We start from the raw sequence: 26,813 nt of genomic DNA, 5'->3' as shown, positions 1-26,813 counted from the left end.
AAGTCCCAGTAACAAAAATAATCTTATCAGCATAATACATTACTGACCTCTTACACAATGTAGTTAACAGCAGAAATTGTCTATACAGCTGAGAGTAATTTCAGCATTTCAAATTATCACTGTCTCACACTTATAAAGCAACACTTTCTTGAGTGGGGAATTTTTCTTACCTCTGACCGTCAACCTTTGTCAAGTGAAATGATGGAACCAGTGGCTAACACCAGGCTCCCTCTCCATTAATAAAGGTTGTCACTCAACCAAATATGGGGATGAATATCAGAGAAATGGCATCCAGGTTGCTATTTGTTGCTCTCCCTTTGTGAACAACAGGGTAATACGCCCGACTGGACATGACCAAGAGAGGGTAAGGCAGGAGGTGGGGGAGCAAGGGCAGGCTACAGTGTATCAAGTAATTATCTTATGTTCCAGTAAGTTCTATGAAGTAATTCTAGAGTAACAATCATCAGTCAGGATGGATGATAAAAATGATTTACATTTTCAAGATGAAAATCAAATGAATGATTGTTGGTTGATTATACTACATTAGTATGTATGTTGGGGAATAAACACAATATAAGACCTAATATACTGTATGCTCCGTAGAATAACTAATTAGGCTTTCATCTTGGCTCTGATAATCCCAGGAGAAAACACATCACTCATAATACTCAATACATATATGGCTATTTGCTGCTTAGAGGATCAATGTTTTTTACTTTAGGATATATGTCTTATTCATGACAGACACATTTCATCGTGGGCTTAGCCTTTACCCTTAAACTAAATAAAGAAGGCTAGCAGGTAACAATGATTTATGGGTCATCAAACATCTCGAAATTTAAAGTTCAACAATATTCTGTCAGGTGATAGGGTATGAAATACTTTTCAAGAGGGAGAATAAAAAGCTGCAGCTGTTGTCTACAGAGAGGAAAGACAAGGCCAAGGTCACAGTTATGAGATCCCTTCTATTATCACTCACCACTGTTCACAGTTAGGTCTATTCCCTGACTCCAATCCTGTTCACTCAGCATTGTTTCCTTCTCTTTACCAATTGTGATCCATCCGACTCAAGTTTAGATGACATGAATTAGTAGCTTGACATTAAGAGATGGACCGTAACACTTAAATGGCCTGGAACTTCAAGATCTAATTTTATCTTGATTCAAAATGATTTACACTTGATACCTAATACAAAGTGGCAGCAAGATATGAAATCGCTGAAAGCCATAAATCAATAGGAAATGTCACTGATAGTATGCCCTTTTAGGATGCCAGTACAAGTACTCTCTGAAAGGGCCCACAGCACATTTAATTCATGCAAAAATATCATATCAGGAGTTTTTTCAGGCATTTTATTGTAATGACTGTGGCTCCTGTTATTATTATTATTATTTCTTACTTATGATGTGCTGATCTTGTTCATGTTTTTTGTTTTTTGCATTGTTAGTTTTGGGATGGGGGGAGGCAGGGTCTTTTTTCTATTATCCGTTTGTCCTGTGTTCTTGTTTCATTCTGAAAAACAATAAACATATATTTAAAAAAAAAAAAAAAAAAAAAAAATCATATATATGTATAGTTTTTTTCAGGCAGGATCATGATCCAGATCTTAAAACAGTTCTTTTTCATGTTGGTTTACTATTTTGAAAATTACTAAACAGTGCTTAAAATTCAAAAAACATTATTGTCTATCACATAATAACAAACAAGTGTCTTAGGTTAGGGGCTCACAAACAACATAAAAACATGTACCATTGAAAGACTCACATAAAATTACATTAAAACAAAAACTATTCCATAAATAAATAAGAGCAGGTGTTAAAAAGTATCAACAGTCTTTTTGGACTTCTTTAACTTAGGCTCGAGAGCCCCCGTCGGCGGGGGCAACAGCGCCCCCTCTATAGGAAAAACGTCTCAGGGCAGTTAAACAAGCACGAATATAGTCATATAACATACCGTTTTGTTCAGAAGAAGCTCAGCTATTGAGCCAGCACAACCATTTACAGCTCAACAAAACACAAGTCAAACACCGAGCAACTGATTGCTCCATTAGACAAAAACGCTCCTCCGTCTATGCACTGCACATGCCCACGGTCCTCGTATCTTTAATTTCACGATATCCAAACATCAAATAGAAGCTGATATTTCACTGATTCCAGCAGTGTAACTCTCATTACTGTCCGACCAAAACTCGCAGAATAAACCCTCAAAGAAGAATCCAAATAAACCCATTGTAAACCCATTGTAAATTTACAACTACAAATTATGTCATACCTTCGCTGTTTTTATAGCTAAAAGTTGTGTCTGGTCGCAAAACATTCTCAGTAACAGCTACTCCAATGTCTCTGGATCATTTTGAGTCAATTCAAGCCAGTTTATTTACATGGCACGAGGGATGAATTGCAGATAGCCTGCCTCGTCGTACTCAATGCAAACACACAGTCTTTGTCTCCATCTAGTGGTTGAACTGTGCTGTTGTGACATATTTAGCCAACTGTTTCTCTTTCAATAGAGGGGTCAATTGTCCAAATTGTCCAAATTGACCAATGGGTTCCCGAGATATTGATGCTCTTCATGAAAATATTGCATGGATTAGCTGATATCAATAGGGTTAGGGGTTAGGGTTACGCATGCACAGAGGCGTGCAGTGCAGAATTGAGCGCCTAAACATATCTCTACTTAAATCTCTCTAACTTTGCAGTGCTTTACTATATTAGCATGAGACTTATCACAGATAATGTTTAGATGTTATGCTACAGTTTCAAGAGGTTTTTGGCTACAGCAGCATAATTCATAAGATGTTATTCACTCTAAAAATGTAAATTCTTGTTAGGCGGAAATTAAATATTTAGTTTATGCTGTGTTCAATCTTCATTTAGTCTGCTGACCCAGTAACATGTATGCTGATGCTTTCACCTTTACATGTATCTCACAAGTGTTAACTTTTTTTATGATACCAATATTATTCATATAGACCTTGTAGTTGCAGAGATATACTATATTCATGTTGGGTATCTCATTTTCGAACAGGACCCTGATCCAGAGGCCTAGGGAGGAAGAGGTTAAAATGGGTATTGCCGTAAAACAGTAAAACCAAACTAATTTCACAGCTGAAAAGTCTTGTCCAACACAGCACACCTGAGCTGACATCACGCTAGCTAGCATGATGACAGAAGTTAGTGCTACCAGTTAGCAGGCAAGCTAACAGCTAAACTGTGGTGTTTAACTGCAGCCCAGCTATTGTTTTCATTGAATTTTAATTTCTCTTTGAATGTTCAAAATAAATTGAGATGGAAAACTGAGATATGCAACATATAATTCTGCACAAAAACAAATTCATATCAATGTGACCTGTGCTTCTGACCTCTGCAAAAGATGCCTGCTGTTAGTGTTGTTGGTGTGCTTCTGTTGACACAGCATTGTTTTCTTCTCTTTATCCTTGAGTACAAAGATAACTTGTGAAATTCCTGCTGGCTGCCTTTGGGGGCTTGGTGGTACAGAGGACACTTTGGGGACAGCTTGTGACATAGATACAGGACAGGTTTTAATTTTTTTTTGATCAGCGGCAACAGGTGATAAGCCCATGGTTAAGAAATAATGTACTGTATGTACTGTTGTATTTTTAGCTTTATGTGGGATACTATGCAATTTATATGCATGGGTATTTAATCTGAATCCGTATTCAGACCAAACTTTAAAAATTGGATCTAAGTGCTGAAGTGTGTAGCCTTGTGGGATGTTAACGTGAAACTCAACAAACATTTTTGGCAGTAATGATACCAGAACCTCAGCAGTCTTCAATTCTGTCACATCACATCCTACAAGGCATTGTCCTTGCGTGCCTTCATTCCGAGATTCTTGTCACCTTTGCTTATCCCTCAGTCTATTCCAGGCTCTAGCGGCGCACTCAGCCCTCCATTAAAGGCCCCATTCGCAGCTGTCCAGATTCCTTGTATCCCTGACTTTTATGATCACATGAGCACACAAGGGAAGGTGTGAGGCACCTTGCCTCACTTAAGTTTGAAACTGGAGCCAGCAAAGCTATTGTTAGTATTTTTTCTGTGTTGTTGTTAAAGGTCTCTTCTAAAGGGGTATTCAGTTCTGGGAGAGACTCACTGGAGTTGATTGTTCTCTTGCCTTGTCCTCTCCCCACTCATTCAGACTGTGGATCTTTGTGTACACTCCGATCTTGAGCGCTGCATTTCCTCTGATGAAGCAATGTACAGGACAGGATTACATAATGAAAAGGTACTGTTTAAAGTGTTTCTCTATTTTCTTGGATTAAGAAATGAGTATCTATTTAAAAAGCTGCTGGTGTGGAGAACTGTTAGAGACACAATTCTGTCAAATGTAGTCTTACTATCACTGTCTTATTTTGATTGATGAAATGGTGTTGGTTTAATTCACCAGGTATTTCTTGGAGGACTTTACTTCTCAATACACCAAGTACAGATAATGTTCTGTCAGTCAGACATCTTTGTCAAACCTGCCTCTTCTCTGTGTTTCAAATAGCCCTCCCTCTTCTGTTTCAAATAGCCCTCCCTCTTCTATTTCAAATAGCCCTCCCTCTTCTGGCTTTGAAAGAGGATGCTTGTTGCTAGAGAAAGACTGATCCACTACTGATATAAAGGTTAGTATTTTCAACTTTTCTATGTTCAAATCTTTTTAACTTGCAATCTTATCAAGATGGAAGGAAGTATTATGAGCTACATTTAGGTGAAAAGTAAAGATCAACTCATCATTAGAGAATGATCAATTTTCTGTATCCAAAAGAAATTTGAAATGTATATGTGGTTATGTTTCAGTTTTGATAATATCAAATTGTATTTGTCATTAGTTCACACCACAGCCTTTTTCACACATTTGATCAATTTAAAGAGATAATTGTTACATACCCAACATGGGCATTTAGTCTTTTTAGCTGTGGTGTTTCTTTACAAACTCATAGCTCAGTTGTACTTGAATTCCAAATAAAAAGGTAAAACTATTAACTTCTTACCAATTGTTTTTTACTTCTGTCATATCACCAGGATTACAATAGCATAATGTCTGTTATCAGTAGGTTAGGATTACATATGTAGTTCTTTAGCAACTACCTTGTTAAACAAATTAAAATAGGATCTACTAGTGCCCTCTGCTGATCATCTGACTGATTGACTTTAAACATCAGATAAATGAGTTCTGCTGATTTACTTGGTCAATGATAACAGATATAGCAAGTGAAAATATATTCACTATTATTTAGAAAGTTTCAAAAGAAAAAAGAATCATGTAATGTAAACAGCTCAAAGGCTGAAATCTACAACTGAGTGGACAGTAGGGATGTCCCGATCCGATATTTGGATCGGATCGGCCGCCGATATTAGCAAAAAATGCATATCAATATCGGATCGGCCTGCACGGGAAAATCCCGATCCGGACTCCCGATCCAGTTTGTTTTCAAAACTCCAGCGCACCGCTGTAGGTAATCCATTCCAGTTTTTTTCAGCTTTCCCCCCCAAATCCGGTCCGCGTTTTTCAGCACACCTAGCGACCTGTCCAGCATCCCACTATTTATTTTCTACTCAGCTTTTTTGTGTGTTTTGCTTTTTTAATACAGTTTACAATATTGTTTGCACTGATGGCTTTTTAAGCCTTGGTTTACACTCTTGTTGTTCAAGAGCAGAGCACTGATGCCAATTCAGTTTGTGTGGTTAATTGACTATTTATTATTTTGTCTATTTTGTGTTTATTTAACCCTGTTAAGAATAAACAGGTCAGCTTCTCATTACCAACCATTGTGGATTATTCAAACTAACCTAATTAAGTTGGCTAGTTGTTCTTAAGAGTAAAACAAAACAAAACAAAACAACAAAATAAGTAAATATCTTTAATCTTTAATACATGCTTGGATCGGCCGGTATCGGTATCGGCCTATGCTAAAAGCTACAATATCGGTATCGTATCGGAAGTGCAAAAAGCTGGATCGGGACATCCCTAGTGGACAGTAGTGTATCACAATGTCATCAGATAGTTGGATTTAAAAACAGCAGCAGTTGCAGTAACTTATCGGTGTCTGACATAAACATTAAGTTGCATTCTTGTAGTTTTTGGGACTTTGGAGGACCAATCCTCACAAATTTGAAACAAAGTAATAATAAATATATGAATGAATAAATATATGACTTTAATATATGTATTACATGTAATTCAATTTATTTTGGTTATTTCTTATCCACACTTTTACTCAGCAGAATTTTCAGTCTAATTATTCATATTCTTCCAATATGCAATTTCTGAAGTTGTGACTGAAACCTTGATAGGTTACAGTTGTGTTGTTTTGTTTGTTTATTGTGTTCTGTTTCTAATTTCTTTATGTTGTTGTTATTCTTTCGGTGAACTACTCAACTACTATTTGTGGTGGTCCGATTATATTCCGATTATATTTTGTATTTTATTCTAACACACACACACACACACACACACACACACACACACACACACACACACAGAGTCTAATACCTAAATCATAACCAAACTATAACTGTAACAATGTGTAAAAATTCTTGATAAAAAAACCAAGGAGCTACCATCATTGTATCATCATTACCAAGTATAATTTACTGACCTTTGACAGTTTTCTTTGCTTTACACATATGTGCCTGATGTATAAGGGTCAATGACGTATAAGGATTTTCAACAACTCAATTTTAAATGATAAAAACAAGCATATCTAATGCAGTCGTTCAAACATTCAGAATGTTGTGTACCTGACAATTCATATTACAATTTGAAAGTGATTTTAGTGGGGGTTTTTCAAGATTAATTGGCACTGGCCTGAAAAAAAAGTCATGTGGTGCGACCATGATTCATCTTGAAATATCTTATATAAATAAAAGATCATCATTTACAAAAAAATGTTTAAAAAATGCAAATACTTTGTTTCCAAACACTTTATATTACTGAAAACTTGTAAAAAAAGATGTGAAGCGTGTTAAGTATATTAATTTATTTCAAGAGGAATCATGGTCGCACCACATGACTTTTTTAAAGGCCAGTGCCAATTATTCTTGAAAAAACCCACTAAAATCACTTAATTTCAAATGTATAATATGGATCTTCAGGTACACAACATTCTGAATGTTTGAACTACTGCATTAGATATGCTTGTTTTTTATTATTCTACAATTGAGTTGTTCCAAATCCTTATACGTCATTGACCCATAAATGAATTCATCATCTTGCACCATCACCACTTAAACAATGTGTGTCATTCTGCTGGATTAATGCTAGGGAGACCAGGGTATCAGCAAGAGGTGATTGCTCAGCTACATTTAGGAGAACTGCTTTTGGACAATCCGCACTTTCAGTCGGAGCAGCAGATAAGTGGAACTCAATTCCCACCCATATCAGAAAAAGCACAAGTTTTAGTATTTTTAAAACAACACTTCAAACATGGCTAAAGACAAACCAATCATGTGATCACTGACCTTTTTACTAATTTTAGTAATTTTTTGTCTTGTTGTACTGTTTGTATATTTTATTGTCTTTTTAACTGTCTGTATTCTTGTATCTTTTGTACTTCCCTGCCCAGGGGCCGCAGATGTAAATTAGCTATATAGCTAACTCTGGCTCAACAGTTATGTTGAGCATGGCCCCTGTTAAATAAAAAACAGGGGCCTTTTGAAAAAAAAAAGAAGGAAAAAAAAGAATTTGAATGTTATAACTTGTATATTGTAAAAAAAAAAAAAAAAAAAAAAAAAAAAAAGACAGTAAAAGATACTTGCTGAAACTCACATTTTTACACTTTCTCCTTTGTGACTGTATGTTGTTAATTTGTTCTGTTTATTTTTATACAAATTTTGCCATTTTTTTCTAGTCTTTCTCAGTTTTTTACAAAAGATGATTCATTTCATTCATTTATTTTAGGAACAAGTCCAGTTTAGAGCCATTTAGGCAATTGTCAATGAAAAGTCAAGAAACTGCTTCAGATGCACATTAAATTTATTCTACTGAACAAAAGACATGCTTAGGGAGACACCATTACACAGGTCTCAGAAACAATCATCTTGAGGAAACGTCACTCTTCATCAAATCCCTTCTGTAAAAAGAAAGAAGTTAAAGTAAGTTTAAAAAAAAAAAAGTTATTTTAATTTGATATTATTAATTTATAATATATGGATACATACACATACAAACGGATAAATCAGTGTCCCTGTTTCTTGTGCTTTTAAGGTCATTCAGAGTGTTCTTAATGTGCTGTAGTAAGTATACTTGACAGTAAAGATAAAAATAGTGTTTTTCTGTGGAGGATATTTTTGGTCACATTTAAAATTGAAAGTTCAAGTAGAAAATTAAAAACGGAATTTGTATTTTCAAGCTGTATGTCTTTGACAAATATATTAATTGGCATTTTCACATCCAGACAAATGTACCCAAAAGTAAAATAGAATACATAGCAGCAATAATGACAATTGATTAAGTGTGTATAAGAGACATATTTCGTGTAAATTTGTTATTAATTCTCAACATGATAATAGTTAATATAGAAGAAGTTTTACATTATCCAGTCATATCTTTCATACTGACTCATCAAGGTTGCATCATTATTTTCCAGGAATTTCCCATATATTTAAAAAAAGGTTTGAGGTTTTCACTTAATAGAAAAGGTTAATTTCTCTCTTCATTTTTTTCTTGATGTTATTGAGCCTTGGGTCTCTGGGACAGACCAACAATACACAATTGTGGACTATCTGGTAATTTAGCTCAAACTGTATGTGATAATATGTCAAGTACACATCTCCAAAATTCTTTGATCCTTGGGCAACCAATGAACAGTGAACCAGAGTGCTCGTTACAGCATTGCATTTCACACATTAGTATGGATTGTTTGCATCAAAATGGTGTTGTAGGGACAGAGTTAAATAACTATGCATGATCAATTTGTACTACAGGAGTTAAAATCTGGCGTTAATAGTTTGGGATTTATGGTTTATCTGTTTCCATTCATCTTTTGTTATCTCTGTTTTCAAGTCATTACACCAAGCAAGTCGCCTATTCTCTGAGGATTCCTCTGGTTGAGTTTTAAGTATATTTTAGATCATAGACACTTGACCATGACTGCTAGAGTGATGCGCTATCACATCTTTTAATATTGAGAAAGATGAGCAATGAAGTGTGATTTTGTCTCTTTAATATGGACCTCCTAAACTGTGGATACTTAAAGATGTGTTGAAGGGATATTATTTTTATTTTTTAGAGTCTCAAAGGTCAGAAATATATTATTATTGTATAAATCTCTGATGTTGTTCAGACCTTTGTCAGCCCATAATTTGAATCTAGGATTATGTGTTCCCAGCATTAACCTGCTGTTACTCCATGAAGAGATATCTATGAGTTTGGTCCCCTATTGTTCCAGAGAAAATTTGTAATAATCTTCTTCAGTTTAGGACTAAATTAGGGGCAGGGGGGTTCAATGCTAAGTACTGAAATAAATACAGACATTTAGGTAGGATATTCATCTTAATCATATTAACACATCAATTGTGGGAAAAGGAGAGTAGCGTCCATCTATTTATAGAATCTGTTACAGAGGCTATGATTGGGTCGCAGTTCATCAGAACCAGATCTTTTATTTCAGGCATAATCTTTATTTCTAAATATTTATAACCTTAAGGGGATTTTTGGAAATCTGTGTGGATTGAGTTGTTCAGATTTTTTAAGAAAAAGAATGTCAGATTTTGGGAAGGGCTTAAATGGCTGGGGCACAAAGGCACCTTATGGATAGTAGAGGGAGCTAACTGCTAAAGAGCACATTGAGTTTGGCAGAACAGTATGAGTCTAAACTTGATGCATCGTGCTTTGCCATCTACAGCTTTGCTGTTAGCAATTGCAAAGCCAGAGCTAGCCTCATTGCTGAGACAGGCACTGGAAGTTCTTGATAAAGAGAAATATGATAACAGCAGATCTGTTTTTCTAATGGTGCTGAGATGAGGTTGGATGGTTAGTGTATTTAACTGTTGTCTGGGAGACTGGGGTTTGAGACCCAGTGTGCTGTTGCCACAATAGTTAATTGACAAGGCACTTATTTTAACATTTTATTAGCCTAAAATTAGAAGTATTGTAAAAGAACTGGATTGTTATATCTATTTCAATTTTTATTTGAATACTAATACAAATAATTTCCCCGCCTCAACAAATTCTTCCAAAGACAGCAGAACAACTGACTAACTCTACATGAGAATAACTGAATTACTCTATTAGTAGTTAATAAAAAAAAACCTGTGGCTGCTAGTTGGCAGTTTGGACTCATACTGCTCTACCAAACTTACTGTGATCTTTAGCAGTCATCTCCCCCTGTTATCAATAAGATGCTTCTGCACCCAAAATGTCTGAATTCACTTTAAACGGTCTTTAAGCTTTTCCATTTCCTGTTTTGACTTTGATTTTTGATGTTCCCCTTTTATTTCTATTGCTATTTTCAATTTCATACAATTTAGGCATTGACATTTAGGCTCTCAGTTTGAGCATTTCCATTTAAGCTTTTGCATTATAAATTTTCACTTTATCATTGTCATACATACATAAGAATAACTGAATTACTCTATTAGTAGTTAATTAAAAAAAAAAAAACCTGTGGCTGCTAGTTGGCAGCCAAATGAACTGTCATATCTTTCTAATTTCAGAAGTGGATCTGCCAAATACTGTAAAAACACAACAGATGTGTACTCTTACTGTACAATCATGTGAAGTCTGTTAATCTGCAGTACCCGCATCAGCAATGATGGCTTTGCCATTGCTAGTAGCCAATGTGGATGGCAGGGCTCCATCCTTCCTCTTCTAGGTCGGACCAATGAGTGTATATAAAGATGGACCAAGCATCTCCATGTAATGCCACTATGCAAAAGTGAAGCCACAATATCTCCTGTCTGGCAGCTGCCATGTTGCTTATGTGATGTCATTTGAAGCTACGCTGCACAATAGAGCAAACTAGCCACTAGGAGGCGATCAAGATGTTTAGGCTTCACTTTTGGGGAGTGATGATGTCATCCATCTGTACAGCCAATGGTTTGGACTCATACTGCTCTACCAAACTTACTGTGATCTGTCTTTAGCAGTCATCTCCCCCTGTTTTTTAATTTGAGTGTTTCCATTTAAAGTCCGTGTAAAGTAAAAATAAATATGTGTTCTGAGTTTGACATACCACAGAAAAGTGTGTTGTTAACCACCCTGCCAAATTTGAATGATTAAAAAAAATCGCCGAATATATGAAATTAGGCTTCAAAGCTGTGTAAAAGTCTGCCTATTTCTCTTCTCCCAAATGCTGTGGGCGTGCCCGCCGAGTTCGCTGAAACCCCTCCCCTTACCAAGTGTCACCTGTCAATCAAAGTCACCACCTCTACCAGAAACATGGACGCTAGGTATGAGAGCTTTCCGCTGCTAACTCAACTGCTAGCTCGGCGGCGAACTCGGCGGCTAACTCAGCTAACTGGCTACCTGTAGACTGTAGTAGTAGCAGTAGTGTGCACTGAAAATAAATTCTCCATTGACTTGTATAGAGACGGAAGTCCTTTTGACACCAAACGGTCGCCCCCTGGTGGCCTTTTGATAGAATGCAGTTTGAAATTATTCCGCGTTGGCATCATTTCAGAGGACCGGAACTCCCCGCCTGGCGCTGAATGTATTTATACCTACAGCAGCAGGGGCGGGTTTATGTGGTTTATCACTGCCGCATTACGTAAAAGACCGGCCATTAAATCCAAACACAGAAATCTTGAAACACAGATTGTGAAGCCTAGCGCCACAATTCAAGTCTAAATGGTTGAAATGCTTTTTACACCTATTGATGACCTATTTAATGTGTTTAGAAGAAAATGTCTGAATTCACTTTACACGGTCTTTAAGCTTTTCCATTTCCTGTTTTGACTTGGATTTTTGATGTTCCCCTTTTATTTCTATTGCTATTTTCAATTTCATACAATTTAGGCACTGACATTAAAATTTAGGCTCTCAGTTTGAGCATTTCCATTTAAGCTTTTGCATTATAAATTTTCACTTTTATCATTGTCACTTTACATTTTCAAATGATCATTTTACATTTAATATTTGCTTTTTAAATTTCCTTTTTTTTAATAAAAATTGTTTTGATGTTCTGTTTGGACTTTTACTTTTAATTATGAGAAAAAATATCTTCCATATTTCCTGGATGTGACAACAGTAAGTCAGGCAAGGCATCTTTGGGGTGATCTGCCAACATGGCTGCTGTCAGGCTTCTTTAACACTGGACTCATGTATTTTGAAATGTGTGCAGGTCTGTGTACCAACCTTTGGCCCCACATCACGGCTCTTGGTGCGCATCTTGTTGACCTGAGACTCAGCAATGTCAGCTCTCTCTTCAGCTTCATCAAACTCATGTTGAAGTTTACGGAACTTGGTGAGATTACTATTGGACTGTTCCTCCTGTAGACAAACAATATCTTCAGTGTATATATGTATATATACATATATATACAATGTATCAGTGCATGATGACAAATACTATTATTAAGTCATTTAATAAAGATTTGATTAAATGTTATTTTCGGCAATATTTCTCTGCTCTGCCTCCTGGCTTTTACTATATTGAGCAGAAAATCAGCATAGTATGAAATATGCATATAGATGATCTGGGCAGGGACAGTTTAGGGTTAGGGTTTCTTGCAATATTGGTTTTCCTAAAATACTGAGAGTGCTTACAGCCTCCTCTGCAGTTCTCTTGTATGATTTGACTTTGAGTTGTAGCTTGTCTACCAGATCTTGCAGACGGGCAAGATTCTTACGATCCTCTTCTGTCTGAAAACAAAAAAACAATTACAATTTTGAATACAAATTACACTCTCAATGCTGTACTATTTCTTAAATGAATTGAAACTTACTTGATAGGTCAATTCTTTGATTCGTCTCTCATATTTTCGTACACCCTTGACAGCATCACTGGACTTTCTTTGTTCATTCTCTACCTCAGTTTCCAGTTCTCTGATCTGTTGAGGGGGAAGTCATGAAGCTTAGGTTTGTTCTGATATGTTCAATATGCCAAATTATGATTATTTAGTGTTTTCCATTTGATTTTTACTTGATTTCTCTTGAATGATTGATACTCACTCTGGTCTCAAGCTTCTGCACTTGCTTCTTGCCTCCCTTCATGGCAATCTGTTCAGCTTCATCCAGACGGTGCTGCAGGTCTTTGATGGTTTGCTCCATGTTCTTCTTCATACGCTCAAGGTGAGCACTGGTGTCTTGTTCCTTCTTCAGCTCCTCTGCCATCATGGCAGCATCAGTAATGGCCTTCTTGGCCTTCTCTTCAGCATTTCTGCACTCCTGCAATGCATCTTCTACTTCTGTCTGAAACTGGGCTGTGTCAGACTCCAGTTTCTTCTTTTGGTTTAGCAAACTTGTGTTCTGAGTGAATGCAACATTTTATCAGTGAATTCCTTAGTACATTTAAAATAATAGAACTGAAATAGGAAAGAACTGTACCAATGACTGCATCTTACCTGTGAGTGCAGTAGCTGCACCCTCTCACTAACATCCAGCAGCTCTTGCTCAGCAAGTTTGCGACCTCTCTCAGTTTGTTCAAGACCAGACCTGAGTTCCTCCACCTCAGCCTGAAGCAGATTGTTGCGTCTCTCAACAATTGCAATGTTTTCCTTCAGATCATCATTGGCTCGAAGAGAGTCATCAAGGTGGAGCTGGGAATCCTGGAGTGTGACATTTATTATGAAGCAAGTTAATCCCAGTTATGACATAATACAGTATGTCCTCTGTGTTATTTTATTGTGAATAAAATGCATACCTTCAGATGTGTATGTATAGATTTAAGTTGTTTCTGGGCCTCAGCTGCCTGCCTGTTGGCCTGGCTAAGCTGGATCTCCATCTCATTGAGGTCTCCCTCCATTTTCTTTTTCAAACGGAGGGCCTCATTCCTGCTGCGAGACTCGGACTCAAGAGAGCTCTGAAGAGTATCGACAACGCGTTGTTGGTTTCTCTTTGCTTGCTCCATCTCTTCATCTTTCTCGGTCAGCTTGCGCTCAATGTCAGCCTTGATCTGATTGAACTCGAGCTGGGCTCTGAGAATCTTTCCTTCCTCGTGTTCCAAAGTAGCCTAGAAAGACAAAAAGAATGTCACATAGGTTCTTTTTAACCAGATTTTAAGTACATTAAGGTGCTTGAAGTCCTTCATCAGAAGGCAGAACATACCTCTGCCTCTTCCAGAGCTGTTTGTATGTCAGACTTCTCTTGTTCCAGCTGCTTTCGAATCTTCTCAAGCTCATGAATACTCTTTCCACCCTCACCAATTTGTTCAGTGAGGTCAGATATTTCTTCTAAAGGTCAAAATGAAACAAATGTAAATGTAATGTTGTAAGAAAATGATTCATCAAAGGTTTTTAACAGTTAATCACACTGACCTTGTAAGTTCTTGTTCTCTCTCTTCAAGGTCTCCAGATGCTCAATAGATTCCTCATAAGAGTTCTTCAGTTTGAAGAGCTCGGTGCTCAAAGACCTGGCTTCCTTCTGAGAGCTCTCCAGCTCTGTTTGAGACTCTTCATACTTCTGTTTCCATTCTGACAAAACCTGAGAAATAGTGTACATTTTAGATAAATGATTTACTTTATACATTCAATTAAGTAATAATAATAAATGAATCAATTTAAACCTTATCAAAGTTTCTTTGCTTCTTGTCTAGAGCAGTAGCAGCAGCATTAGACCTCTCTACATCCACCATGAGATCTTCAATCTCATTCTGCAGTCTGTGTTTGGTCTTCTCCAGAGAAGAACATTTAGCATTCACTGCTTCAACCGCCTCCTCAGCATCCTGCAGACGCTGAGCCAGCTTCTTTCTAGATTATGACAGAATTTAATCAGGTTTAATTGCTTTTTAACTTTTAAGCATTGTTTGTGTGAAAATTATTTTTACTTACTTGGCATCCTCCAGTTCTTCGGTCCTCTGGATGGCATCAGTTTCGTACTTAGTTCTCCACTGAGCCACCTCAGAGTTGGCCTTGGACATGCCACGCTGCAGTTCAGCCTTGGCCTCCTGCTCCTCCTCATATTGCTCCCTGAGCAGTTCACAGTCATGACGAGAGGACTGCACTGCATGAGCTAATGCATTCTTGGCCTGAAATGAAAGCAAACCTTCATGCATCTTAAGATACCACCATATCAACCAAAGATGTCGTCACTGGTATTTGTTTGCTACCTTGACTTCTTCCTCCAGTTGTCTTTTAAGGTCCTCAAGTTGTTGAGTATAGGACTGTTTTCCTCTGGTGAGTTGAGACACCAGGGAATCCTTTTCTTCAAGCTGCCTTGCAAGTTCACCTAATTTTGAAAAAGAAGATTGAAAGAATGCGTACTTCATAATACAGTAAACTAACTCTGTTCAAATCAAATGCATACCATTCTCAGTTTGAAGCTTTGCTCTCTGCATGTTGAAGTCATTAATGGTACGCTGTCCTTCCTCTGATTTTGTTTTGTATTCATTCATCTGGTCTTCCAGAGTCCTGCACATTTTCTCCAAATTATTCTGAAAACATAAAGCATCAATAATAGCACATAAACAACTTGAGTTGGGTTACATTATTCTTACAAAGAAAATTATAATTGAAAAAAAATTCAGTAGAACAACAAATAATACAAAGAAGTACTTTACCTTAGACTTCACAATTTGTTCCATATTGGAAACGACATCATCCAGTTCCAGTCTGAGCTCACTCTTCTCTTTCTCCAGTTTCTGCTTGACTCTCTGCAGGTTGTCAATCTGCTCCCCGAGGTCAGCAACACTGTCAGCTTGTTTCTTCCTCAGGGTAGCAGCAGTGGCTTCATGCTGCAGAGTGGCCTCTTCAAGGTCTCTGCGGAGTTTCTGGAACTCAGCCTCCCTCTTCTTGTTCATCTCAATCTGAGCAGCGGTTGCTCCACCAGCCTCCTCCAGCCTCTCGCTGATCTCCTCCAGCTCTCTGGACAAGTCAGCTCTCTGCTTTTCCACCTTGGCTCGGGCAGCTCGCTCTGCCTCAAGCTCTTCTTCCAGCTCTTCGATTCGGGCCTAGACCAAAATAAGAGAAAAACCTTAATATTAGCCTAAATTGTGGTCTTAAAATATCATATTCATGTACTAGTTTACTCAATTTACAATCTACAATTTACATTTAAATTTTTACCTGCAACTCCTTCAGTTTTTTCTGGAGCTGGGCGTTCATCGCCTGTTCATCCTCTAGTTTGCCATTGATTTGGCTCATTTCAAAATCTTTCCTGTGGATGAAAAAAAGTGTAAATTGAACTAGCTGACAAATACTTAAAATGTGTTTGTGTTTATAAAAATGGTCTTTTCATATTACTTTTTCAGCCTCTCTTCAAGTTGCTGCTTGTCATTTTCAAGGTCCATGATACTCTCTTGAGCTAACTTCAGGTCTCCTTCAAGCTTCCGCTTTGCTCTCTCAAGGTCCATACGCACTTTCTTCTCTTGCTCTAGGGACCCTTCAAGCTGTGGATGGTCATAAATACCTTTTTTTCCAAAGTCATTTACCTTTTATTATATACAAAGCCACGTGATTTTGTAAATTCTTACATCATCCACTTGTTGCTCCAGCTTAGTCTTGGCTTTGGTCAGAGTGTTGACTTTGTCTTCTTCACTCTGCAGGTCATCCAGCGTTTGCTGATGAGCTTCCTGTAAGGCTTTCTTTTCCTTGGTCAACTTGGCAATCATTTCCTCCAAAGCAGCCATTTCCTCAGTCAGGTTTTTTACCTATTGCCACAAGACATTTTTATGAAGGACTTGAACATGGATAATATTTGGGACACGTAGTCATTTTAAGTGTTTTGCAGTACCTTGTTTTCGGTGGCATGCTTCTCTTTTTCCACTTTAGCCAGGGTTAACTCTAAGTCATCGATATCTTTCTTCAGCTCAGAGCACTCGTCCTCCAACTTCCTCTTCTTAGCAGTGAGTTCTGAATTCATCTCCTCCTCATCCTCCAGTCTTTCTGTCAGCTCTTTGAGTTTTGCCTCCTGCTGAATCTTGTTCTTGATCAGACCCTCGCATCTTTCTTCAGCATCACACAGATTATCTTGCTCCTGTTATTAAAAACACAAAACATGCCATACAGTATTAGAAGACTTGGTTTGATCGTAATATTTATTGTAATGCTTACAGAAATATTGTTAAAACATACAGTTTGAACTTGGAGCTGCAGGTCATTCTTTTCTTGGAGAATAGAGACCATTTTCTCCTCTAGTTCCTTCCTACGAGCTTCAGACTTTGCATAAGCTTCTTTCAACTTCAGGAATTCTTCTTTCATGTTGGCCATCTCCTTCTCAGTCTCCGCTGACCTCAGCAGAGGTTTGATCTTGAAAAACATCTTCATCCAGGGCCAATTCTTGACCCCCATGAAGGAACGGACGTTCCACTGGATCACAAGTAGTGAATCCCTGTGCATTCATAAAGATATGGTAATGATTCAGAGCAATGCAAGTCATTTTGTCTTGGATGTAACTTCTGTATCAATTAATACATTTTCTTAATTTTCTTAATTCATGCAGGTGAATCTTCTCAGTATATGAACGGTGAACTTTAATTCTATGAACACAGTTGGAAACATTTAGTGATTGATGGATCAATGAATAACTTTTAATCATTTGCTTAATTTAACTTTTGCCTATGTCATGAATTTGTGTGCTCCCAAGTAGGATAGGTAATTTCCATTGTTCTGCTCAGATACCTGAGTTGCCTATGTTCTTGTTATTGACAGTATATTCAGTCTAGTTCCCTTAATTTAAAAGTGCGCTTACCTGCGTTCCACAATCTTCTGGAATTCTATTCTTGCCAGAACACCTCGTGACCTTGCCTGGATCCCTGTGATGATTAGAGCTAAACGGTCATCTCGCATCTCTTCCAGTAGACCAAGGAGACCAGCTTTGAAGAATACCTGATTTTTGCAAACACATGAGATCAGAAATAGCAAGCACAAGATGCCCACATGGGCACCGTACAGCCATATTTCTGCATGATATCAAATACAGATTTAGACTGTGAATGAAAGCAAGAGTAGCCGTGTCATGCCTATAATTAAAAGATTCTGGGCATAGAATACCACAATACCAACATCAGCAACAAGTAAAAAAAAAAAAAGGAATGCAGAGTCACCCTGCACAGTTCCTGATCACACAGAGGTAAAAATACACAATAATTTTTGACCTATTCTTACCTTGGTGTGCCCCAGTCTGTACTGGTTATGGTCTAATTCCAAGGAGCCCAAAAGCTTCTCTGATGCTTTCTTGTTATCAATGAACTGTCCCTCAGGGATAGAACTAGGGTTCAAAATGCGGTATCTTTGCAATGAAGACAAAAGATCAATTACATTTTGTCATATTATATAACATTTTAAACTGCAAAAATGTTGCTAAATGTATCACTAAATGCTTAGTAGAATATATCAAGGGCTGTAAAATGTGAATAACCTGAATAGAGCACAAATGTATACAGGGCATGAATGCACAACTGAATGGTTTGATGACTATGAACATTAGATGAATCTTATGCTATGTAAGTGAACGAACTGGCGTGCTCAAAGAGTAACTGAGAAAAGCCTAGGGCTGAATCGCGTCCATTATTTTGCTGCCATCATTAAAGAAGTGATATACACTTATCTGTGAGTGTTGACAACTCCATTTGTTATTTTTGTAATCTCATGCTATGGCCTTCACAGTCACCAGATCTCAACTAAACCATGCTTAAATCAGGATAAGGCTTAGGAATATCTTTTGATAGAATTAGTGCCTCAAAAGAATTCATGTTATTTTGCACACACAGACAGGATGTGAACACAGCAGGGGGTTGGGGATTCTCCCCGGAGAAACACATCATCAGGAGGGATTCCCACCTATACAATATAATACATCGTAATACAAAAAAATGCCCCTGCGAAATGGAAAAGCTTGCTATTGGCGACAATAATGTGTAATAAGGCAACTGCCGTCTGTATGACCGTGGTTGGAGGTATACATGCTCAGAAATCGTTTCTGTTTTATTTTAGCACCTTAAGGGCAAAAATACATATTCAGGAAAAGTCACCGGCTGACGGGTTGGTTACTTACAGTTATTTACATTATAAAAACTCAAACACTTTTGGTGTTAAAGGGACATAACATTCCACTCAGGCATGCGCCCAGGTCGTGTGTTTGGCTCCACAATGATGCGTGTGAATTTACTTAAATTTGGTACTGTTTGATTTGACGTGAACCAATATTCGATAATACCAACATAATTTGGTCAGTACCACTTAAAGTACCGACCTTGGTACCCAACCCTATATTTCATCCATCTGTATATCTGACAGATACCTCTGTTTGAAATCTGCATAGAGAATCCTGTTGGGGAAGCCCTTTCTGCAGATCCTGATGCCCTCCAGCACACCGTTACAGCGCAGCTGGTGCATGACCAGAGGGTTCTCCATGGCCCCAGGAGTCTTGGACTCATTGGGGATGATGCAGCGTACAAAGTGGGGGTGAGTAGACCTCAGGTTGGTCATCAGCTTGTGCAGGTTCTCCTGTGAGATCATCACAGAGGGCAAAATTGATTACCAATTACCATCATCATCAAGAGCACCATTACAAATATAGACCACAATCTGCCATTCAGTGAAGGACTATTTAAGGGTACTGTTTTAAATCTGAGAAGGACCTCTTAAATACCTTATGTACAACAAACTGTAAATTATATTGATCTTACCCTATGCAAGGCTGATACAGTTTGGAATGATGAACCTTTTTTCTTTTTTTCTTTGCCCTTGCCGCCAGTCTCTTGAACTGAATAGAACAAGTTACATCAGACTTTAGACATTAGACTTTAAAAAAATATATAGAATACATGTTTTTAGCTATGGCTATTGAGATGGCAATTTAATGGTCTGTCAGTCCACCATGTTGATCAAGACTGATTGCCATGGCATTATGTTCAGACCTTTGTGATTCCCAAAGTAGCAAAAGCAAGCAAAACTTTTTTTTATATAGCACATTTAATTCCAGGTGAAAACAGTGTGTTTCACAGAGCATAAGCTACCATAGACGTTGTAGCCAGAACAATTATGTATGAATCCCTCTGACACTGATGACCCCTGACTTTTTGTCTGGCACCACCACCAGGTCAAAGATTGTCATTATCCAGTGTAATATATTTATGTAGATGTCCTCATCCACTGTAATATCTTAATGTGGATGAAATGGACTGGCATTAAATCTTTACAGACATTAATGGTCCTCAGTAGATGAATTATAATGATTCGTCCTAGTGCCATCATGAGATTCACATGTTGTTTTAAGTGAACAAGTGAACTTTGGTCTTGTTAAATTGTAAAGGTAACATAATGGGGGAACATGTCAAATTTTGCTCTTCATATCATACACTGATGAACCCTTATAGACTAGGATCCTTTTTAAACACAAACCTGAGTCAGCTCCAGCATAATTTGCAAAGAGTGTTGCAAGAAGCTTAAGAGTAGATTTCTGGTACAGTCCGACAACAGTCTCATTCAGAGGATCCTTGTTCTTCACCAGCCAGTTGTTGATATTATAGTCAACAGTTCCAGCGTAGTGGACCAGGGCAAAATGAGCTTCTGGTTTCCCTTTCACAATTCTTGGCTTCTGGAAGTTGTTGGATTTTCCCAGGTGGTTGTCATAGAGTTTAGATTTAAAGGTGGTATCACTGGCTTTGGGAAACATGCACTCCTCTTCAAGGATGGACATGATACCCATGGGCTGAAAAAAAAATTACAGTATAAAGACAAAAATCCTGTCTTACAAGTGGAATAAACAATGCAGTAACTTATTAGAAAGACAGATAATTTTTTGATACAATATTTTTCATAACTCACCTTTTCAATCAGGTCAATACAGGCCTGCAAGTCCATACCAAAATCAATGAAGGTCCATTCAATGCCCTCTTTCTTGTACTCTTCCTGCTCCAGCACAAACATGTGGTGGTTGAAAAACTGTTGCAGTTTTTCATTGGTGAAGTTGATGCACAGCTGCTCAAAGGTGTTGAACTGTAACGTAAAGTGGATAACAATATAGTCATTGTCACACTCACCTCTCATCTGTAAAGTATTTGAATTCATTCTCTCCCTATAATAATATACAAAGCTCACATCAAAGATCTCAAATCCAGCAATGTCCAGTACACCAATGAAGTACTGGCGAGGCTGCTTAGTGTCCAGCTGTTGGTTGATACGGACTACCATCCACAGAAACATCTTCTCATAAATTGACTTAGACAGTGCACTAACAGCATAGTAGACCTAACAAGGAAATGCATAATAAAAATTAAATAAACCTTTGAGGATTTGATTTTGGAACTGAACTAAAAAGTCAAATACTCTTACTACCTGATTAACATTTTGTCCCTTGGTGACCCACTCATTTCCTACTTTGACTCTTGGATGACAGAGAGCTTTGATGAGGTCAGCAGAGTTCAGGCACATCAGATAAGCTGATTTGTCAACATCTGAGGAAGTGAGAATGTACATAAGACATATACATTTAAAAAGGGGGGGAGGACATATCATGACACACTTTGCTTTGCTTTCAGGTTTTTATTTGAAACTTGTTGTGACCATTTAAATTATTGTATACTTTACTTATACTTTATGAATAATACAAGATCTGATTGATGTGGATGAGTGTGTCTTTTTGATACATTCCGAGTTTATGACTTGCAATGGCTCCAAGGGATCATTTTTTACATTACAGTACAGCTACTATAAAACAGGTTCAGATTCAGTTGGTGGCTCAGCTGTGCTTGCCATGTGTTGTGCAAGGAGTCAGAATTGCAAAGCCACAGCTGAACTCATGATGTCACTCTCATTCATTTGTAGTTGGTTATGTCTTTAGTCTCAATGCAGCAAATACAAAATAATAATAATTGAATTATTCAAATTTAAAATTGGACCACCTTATTTTGTAGTCACAATGAAAAAATAAATTAATATAAAAACAATAATATTAATATTAATAATAATGCACATCCACATAGTGTATAGCAGCCTCTCTCACCTTCAGTGCCATCAGACTCTGCCTGCTCCTCTCGCTGCTTCTGCTTAAACTTCATGTTACCATAATGCATGACGGCACCAACCAACTTGTAAATACTGTTCTTCTCTTCCTGAGTGAAGCCCAGCACATCAAAGGCTTCCTAAATAGAGAATAAATGTTTTATATTGAAATCTATTTATAATGAAATCAAAACATAACATTTGATAAGTCCTTTGCATTTTGTCATAAATTAATTTAGAATAAAATGTGTTTGCTTTGTGAATCGAAGGTTCAGCTCACATCAGTGGCCACCAGCTCATCACAATCATTGATGGAGGTTACTTGTGTCTCTCCTTGAGAGATGAAAGCGTAGTCGTAGGGGTTGTTGGTAATAAGCAACATTTCTAAAAGAATATTTCACAAAATAAAGTATTACATTTCTTTTACAATACATGATACACTCATGTATTATCTGTACTGTATACTGTACATTTACCCAGAAGTTCAGGCTTTTGCTGTGACAAGATCTGGTAGAAAATGTGGTAGTCTCTCTCAGCTTTGAGCTGGTAAGTCACACGGGACTTTTCCAGGAGGTCTTTTAGAGATGTAATATAAGGTTATTATGTTCCAGTATATAAATATTAGCTGTACAGGTGTAGGTTTAGCTACACTTACTGGCACACTATAGTGTGCCAGTAAGTGTGCCTGTTGAATCTGTGAAATTATAGATTCAACAGGTTTATTCAAAAAGTATTAATTAAAACAAAACTGTCAGAAATTCCACAACTTAATGTCAACCCTTTTTTTATTTTTTTATTTTTTTTTTACAAATGCAGCACAATAACTGACCCAAGCCATATTCCCTACAAAGGATAAATGGCTTGGACATTTGGTGTGTGGAGGGTTTTAGCTATACTCACAAGTCTCAATATCAGCAGAGGCCAGCTTTCCTCGGTTGTCAAAATGAATTCTGATGAATTTACCCTGAGGAAAAGTAGGGTTCATTTATATTTCTAATAAAAAAAAGAACTCTCAGTCCATTAATGATAATTAAGTAGTCTCACTGCAGTCACACAGACACTCACAAATCTGGAAGAGTTGTCATTCCTGATGGTCTTGGCATTACCAAAGGCCTCCAGAGCAGGGTTACACTGAATGATTTGATCCTCCAGGGTGCCCTGTTGTTTTGGAACAAAGACTTCAGGTTTTGTACCAATTTTGGAAAAGAAAAATATCAGTGGCTTACCATTGATATGACCCAATTTCCCTCGACAGATCAATAAAGTATTTCTGATTCTGATGTTTTGGTTGTATAATATTCATAAATATGTGTAATGCAAACCTTCTTCTCTGCAGCTTGATCTTTCTTCAAACCCACTGGAGCAGCAATGCTGGCAAAGTACTGAATGACACGCTTTGTGTTGACAGTCTTTCCAGCGCCAGATTCTCCGCTGAGAAGAGGAGAAAAGTCTTAGTTCAAGACTTTTAAGTCTCAAATGTTGAAGAGGTTTTTGTTGGCTGTGTGACTTACGTGATAAGGATTGACTGGTTTTCTCTGTCTGTGGACAGAAATTATCAAAATTACACATGATATGACTTCAGTGTTGAATATAAAAAAAGAAAGCTAAAATGGATTATATACCTGACAACATGTATTGGTAGGCATTGTCAGAGATGGAGAAGATGTGAGGAGGAGCTTCACTCCTCTTCTTTCCTCTGTAGGCATTAACCACCTCTTGGTTGTAGACTGGCAGCCACTTGTAGGGGTTAACAGTCACACAGAAGAGCCCAGAGTAGGTCTGCCATATTAAGAGAGGCATAGAGAATGGTGTTTTTTTTAGATGCTGAGATGTCTATCAACAAAGGAGAGTTTAGGAAATGGTCTTACATAGATCATCCATGCTGCGTAACGCTCTTTGAGGTTAAACAGCACAGCTGGCTCATGGAGGAAGGTGAACATCGCCATGTCTTCAATTTTATCAAACTTTGGCGGGTTCTGAGGGTTTACATCGCACTCCTTCACTGTGACAGTCTACGAAAGAAAATAATACATTTTAAGCGTGACCAAATGCCTTTCTTAAAATGTGTGGATCAGCACTCTCCCTCAAACACTTTGATAATTATTTTACCTTTCCAAACTCAGTCTCTGCAGTGACTCTGTCACCATCACGACTACTGATGGTTGCTTTGACGAATTCAACCTCAGCATCAGGAACAAAGCACTCCTTCCTTATGTCAAATTGACGAGTTTGGGCTTCTAGACGCTCCATGTCTGACTTTCTTAGAAAAGAAGCAGCAGGCCCAAACTCTGCCATAAGAGCGTCACCCATGTTTTAACCTGTTAGAGATTAACACAGTCAGAATACTTGTAGTAGAATTTAAAATAATAAACAGCCGCAACTTGTCATGCATTACATTAGTCATCATTATAACATAGATAGTAATTTTCAAGTTTTTTATATAAGGGGTGTCAGAATGTGTTGAAAAAATATCCAAACATTCTATTCTATATTACAATATTCTATATTGTAGTTTTGGAATTTCTGAGTTAATACAGAGAAATAAATAATGCACTGAACCACAGTATATTAAAAAAATGTAGTAGTACTGTCTATGATAGCAGAGTAGAGGTTTCACCTACTTCCAAGGTGCACAGTGAAGGGAAAAAGTCTAAAAAGGTCAAAACTCCTGCAACACACTTAACAACTCTCACTTCTGTATACTACATATGGTGCTGGAGCTTTGACATTTAAAGTATGGTCCATGCACATTAACTGTACATAATACATTATATACGTTATGTTACAATTGTACATAAACACAAACAAATTCAGTTCTCACTGAATTTAGGGAAAATGTTGGCCTTTACCTAGGCTGGGTTGGACTCACAAGGAGAGCACTCTCAATCAGGATCTTGCTACTGTCTTCGAATTAAATAACAAAGCAAAGCATTAGTCCATTAATACTACCATATGATCACTATCTGTTCCCACCAACAAAGAACATGATACACACATTACATTAATCCATGAAACATAATACCGTAATATGTTGTGTAAGCCCACAAATGTCAGTACATCAGTATGTGAAATGGCTCACATTTCTATCCCATACCACTTATATAAATGCTTTGCTTACCTTTGATTTTCAACCTTCAATCAAGTGAAGTGATGATCCACGAAGCTGACAGCAGCCCTCCGTCGATTAATAAAGGTTGTCTATCCACCAAATATGGGTTGAATTTTTTGGAGAAAGGCTGCACATTAAAAAAGCATCCTCCTAATTGAGCTCGATGAACTGATGCTATTTGTTGCCCAGATCTTGTGACAAACAAGGATAGGACAATACACGGTACATAAAAAGGGGAGGGCAAGAGGTGGGGATCAGGGACAGACAACAACAACAACATCAAGTGACTCTAATTTTATTTGTGTAACTCATGTAACACATCAGTTTATATAGTTTATTTATTGATTCAAATATATCTATTAATCTTTAAATGTGAATTATGTACCTTTCAATTTCATTTTGGGATATAAAATAAAGTTTATTATTATGTCCAATTAAAACTTGCTTGCTAATGATGGGTGGGTCACACAAACTATTTTAGTATATTTGGGTAAAATGATCCAAGGTGTATAATCTGCTTTAGTTACCTAGCAGCTGAATATTGTTGATAACCAAAACTGTACATAGCGGACATTGCAAGGTTCAAACAATGTGTTTAAATAAAGAATTGTTTGACAACTGAGGTAGACAAAGGATCCACTTTTCCATGACTCTCTCTGTCCTCCTTAACAACACCAGTTGATTCAGTGTCTCTATTCTAAATCTCAAACTGAAAGGTGATAAATGGATATTAATAACATAATTTGACAAATTTGTCCTTCAAACATTGTGCTTTGATAACAGCTCTGTGTTTGTCACGTTAAGATTCCTAATCAGAAAGATCAAGTTCAGCAAAGGTCAGTTATAAGGGGTATGAAATGCATTTCTCGAGCCACCGCTGAGACAATAAAGTGCTGCAGCTGTTATTGAGTGAGAGCTAATGCCAGGCTCTTTAAATTATCACTCACCACTGTTGCATCTAGAAAAGTCTACACCCTCTGTCTCATTGTGTCATCATGGCATTGTTCCCTCTCGTTTGGCCTTGATGACAAAGATAACCCTGTGAAATTCTTGTCTGGAGTTGTTTTCTCTGCGATTGAGAAGGGCAGCCTTTGAGGGCATTGACATGTCTGAACTGCAGTGTCTGATGTCATGAAGGATGAGGAATAACAGGCGCATGGCACTGAAAATATAGATAGAAATGTATCACCATGTTTCACCATTTTCAGTTTGTATTTGATATTATCCCCTGGTTTGTATTTCTGCAGTATGAAGGCCAACAAATTGATATCCTGCCATGGGCTTTTCTCATTCTACTATTATGGAACACCAATAGAAAATACATTTAAGTGAACACAGCTGCAAGTTGAAAGAAAAAGAAAAATAATTTTATTGCTTTGACCCTTTTTAATAGAATGTAGCCAGATATCCACTTTCGCCCTTTAGCAATTGAAGCCAGTCCCGTAAATGAGAATGACCTTTACCATCAACTTCCTGTTATACTGTGGTGTTGTACAAATTTCCAATGGACCTTGCGAGATTTGATCCAAATTTGCTTACACATTGTTGCACTCATTCTCATTCTCAGCTGTTTGAATCCCCGTGGATCTTCATCTGTTTTGTGTGCCCCGCTATCATCCCCTTCTCACTGTCAGGATGGAGTTGTAACCGGACTCCTA

At 37.5% G+C, this 26,813-nt stretch overlaps 1 protein-coding gene across 2 annotated transcripts; it reads right to left on the bottom strand.

Moving 5' to 3' along the window:
* Nucleotides 1-7,994: 7,994 nt before the first annotated feature.
* Nucleotides 7,995-24,356, bottom strand: LOC133990277 (myosin-7-like). Of its 2 annotated transcripts, none has more exons than XM_062428539.1 (37): nucleotides 24,156-24,356; nucleotides 23,915-24,058; nucleotides 23,669-23,825; nucleotides 23,558-23,585; nucleotides 23,369-23,477; nucleotides 23,112-23,204; nucleotides 22,947-23,010; nucleotides 22,523-22,621; nucleotides 22,327-22,430; nucleotides 22,048-22,186; nucleotides 21,381-21,499; nucleotides 21,144-21,293; nucleotides 20,871-21,041; nucleotides 20,439-20,754; nucleotides 19,730-19,806; nucleotides 19,342-19,547; nucleotides 18,207-18,330; nucleotides 17,791-17,927; nucleotides 17,175-17,430; nucleotides 16,834-17,076; nucleotides 16,574-16,750; nucleotides 16,344-16,489; nucleotides 16,167-16,257; nucleotides 15,662-16,051; nucleotides 15,409-15,535; nucleotides 15,212-15,330; nucleotides 14,934-15,130; nucleotides 14,669-14,852; nucleotides 14,421-14,586; nucleotides 14,212-14,336; nucleotides 13,808-14,116; nucleotides 13,509-13,712; nucleotides 13,117-13,413; nucleotides 12,891-12,995; nucleotides 12,712-12,807; nucleotides 12,301-12,435; nucleotides 7,995-8,077 (listed from the first exon to the last, which is right to left on the bottom strand). In XM_062428539.1, the coding sequence occupies exons 1-37, from the start codon at nucleotides 24,354-24,356 to the stop codon at nucleotides 8,057-8,059; spliced, it is 5,826 nt and encodes a 1,941-aa protein (XP_062284523.1). In that variant the 3' UTR covers nucleotides 7,995-8,056. The 2 variants fall into 2 exon arrangements, with proteins under 2 accessions (XP_062284523.1, XP_062284524.1); XM_062428540.1 differs by having other exon boundaries at nucleotides 20,445-20,754.
* Nucleotides 24,357-26,813: the final 2,457 nt, after the last annotated feature.

Source organism: Scomber scombrus, chromosome 11 (genome assembly GCF_963691925.1).
Source record: "Scomber scombrus chromosome 11, fScoSco1.1, whole genome shotgun sequence".
Taxonomy (NCBI): domain Eukaryota; kingdom Metazoa; phylum Chordata; class Actinopteri; order Scombriformes; family Scombridae; genus Scomber; species Scomber scombrus.
Note: the sequence above shows the minus strand (reverse complement) of the source record. Positions and strands in the feature narration are given on the sequence as shown.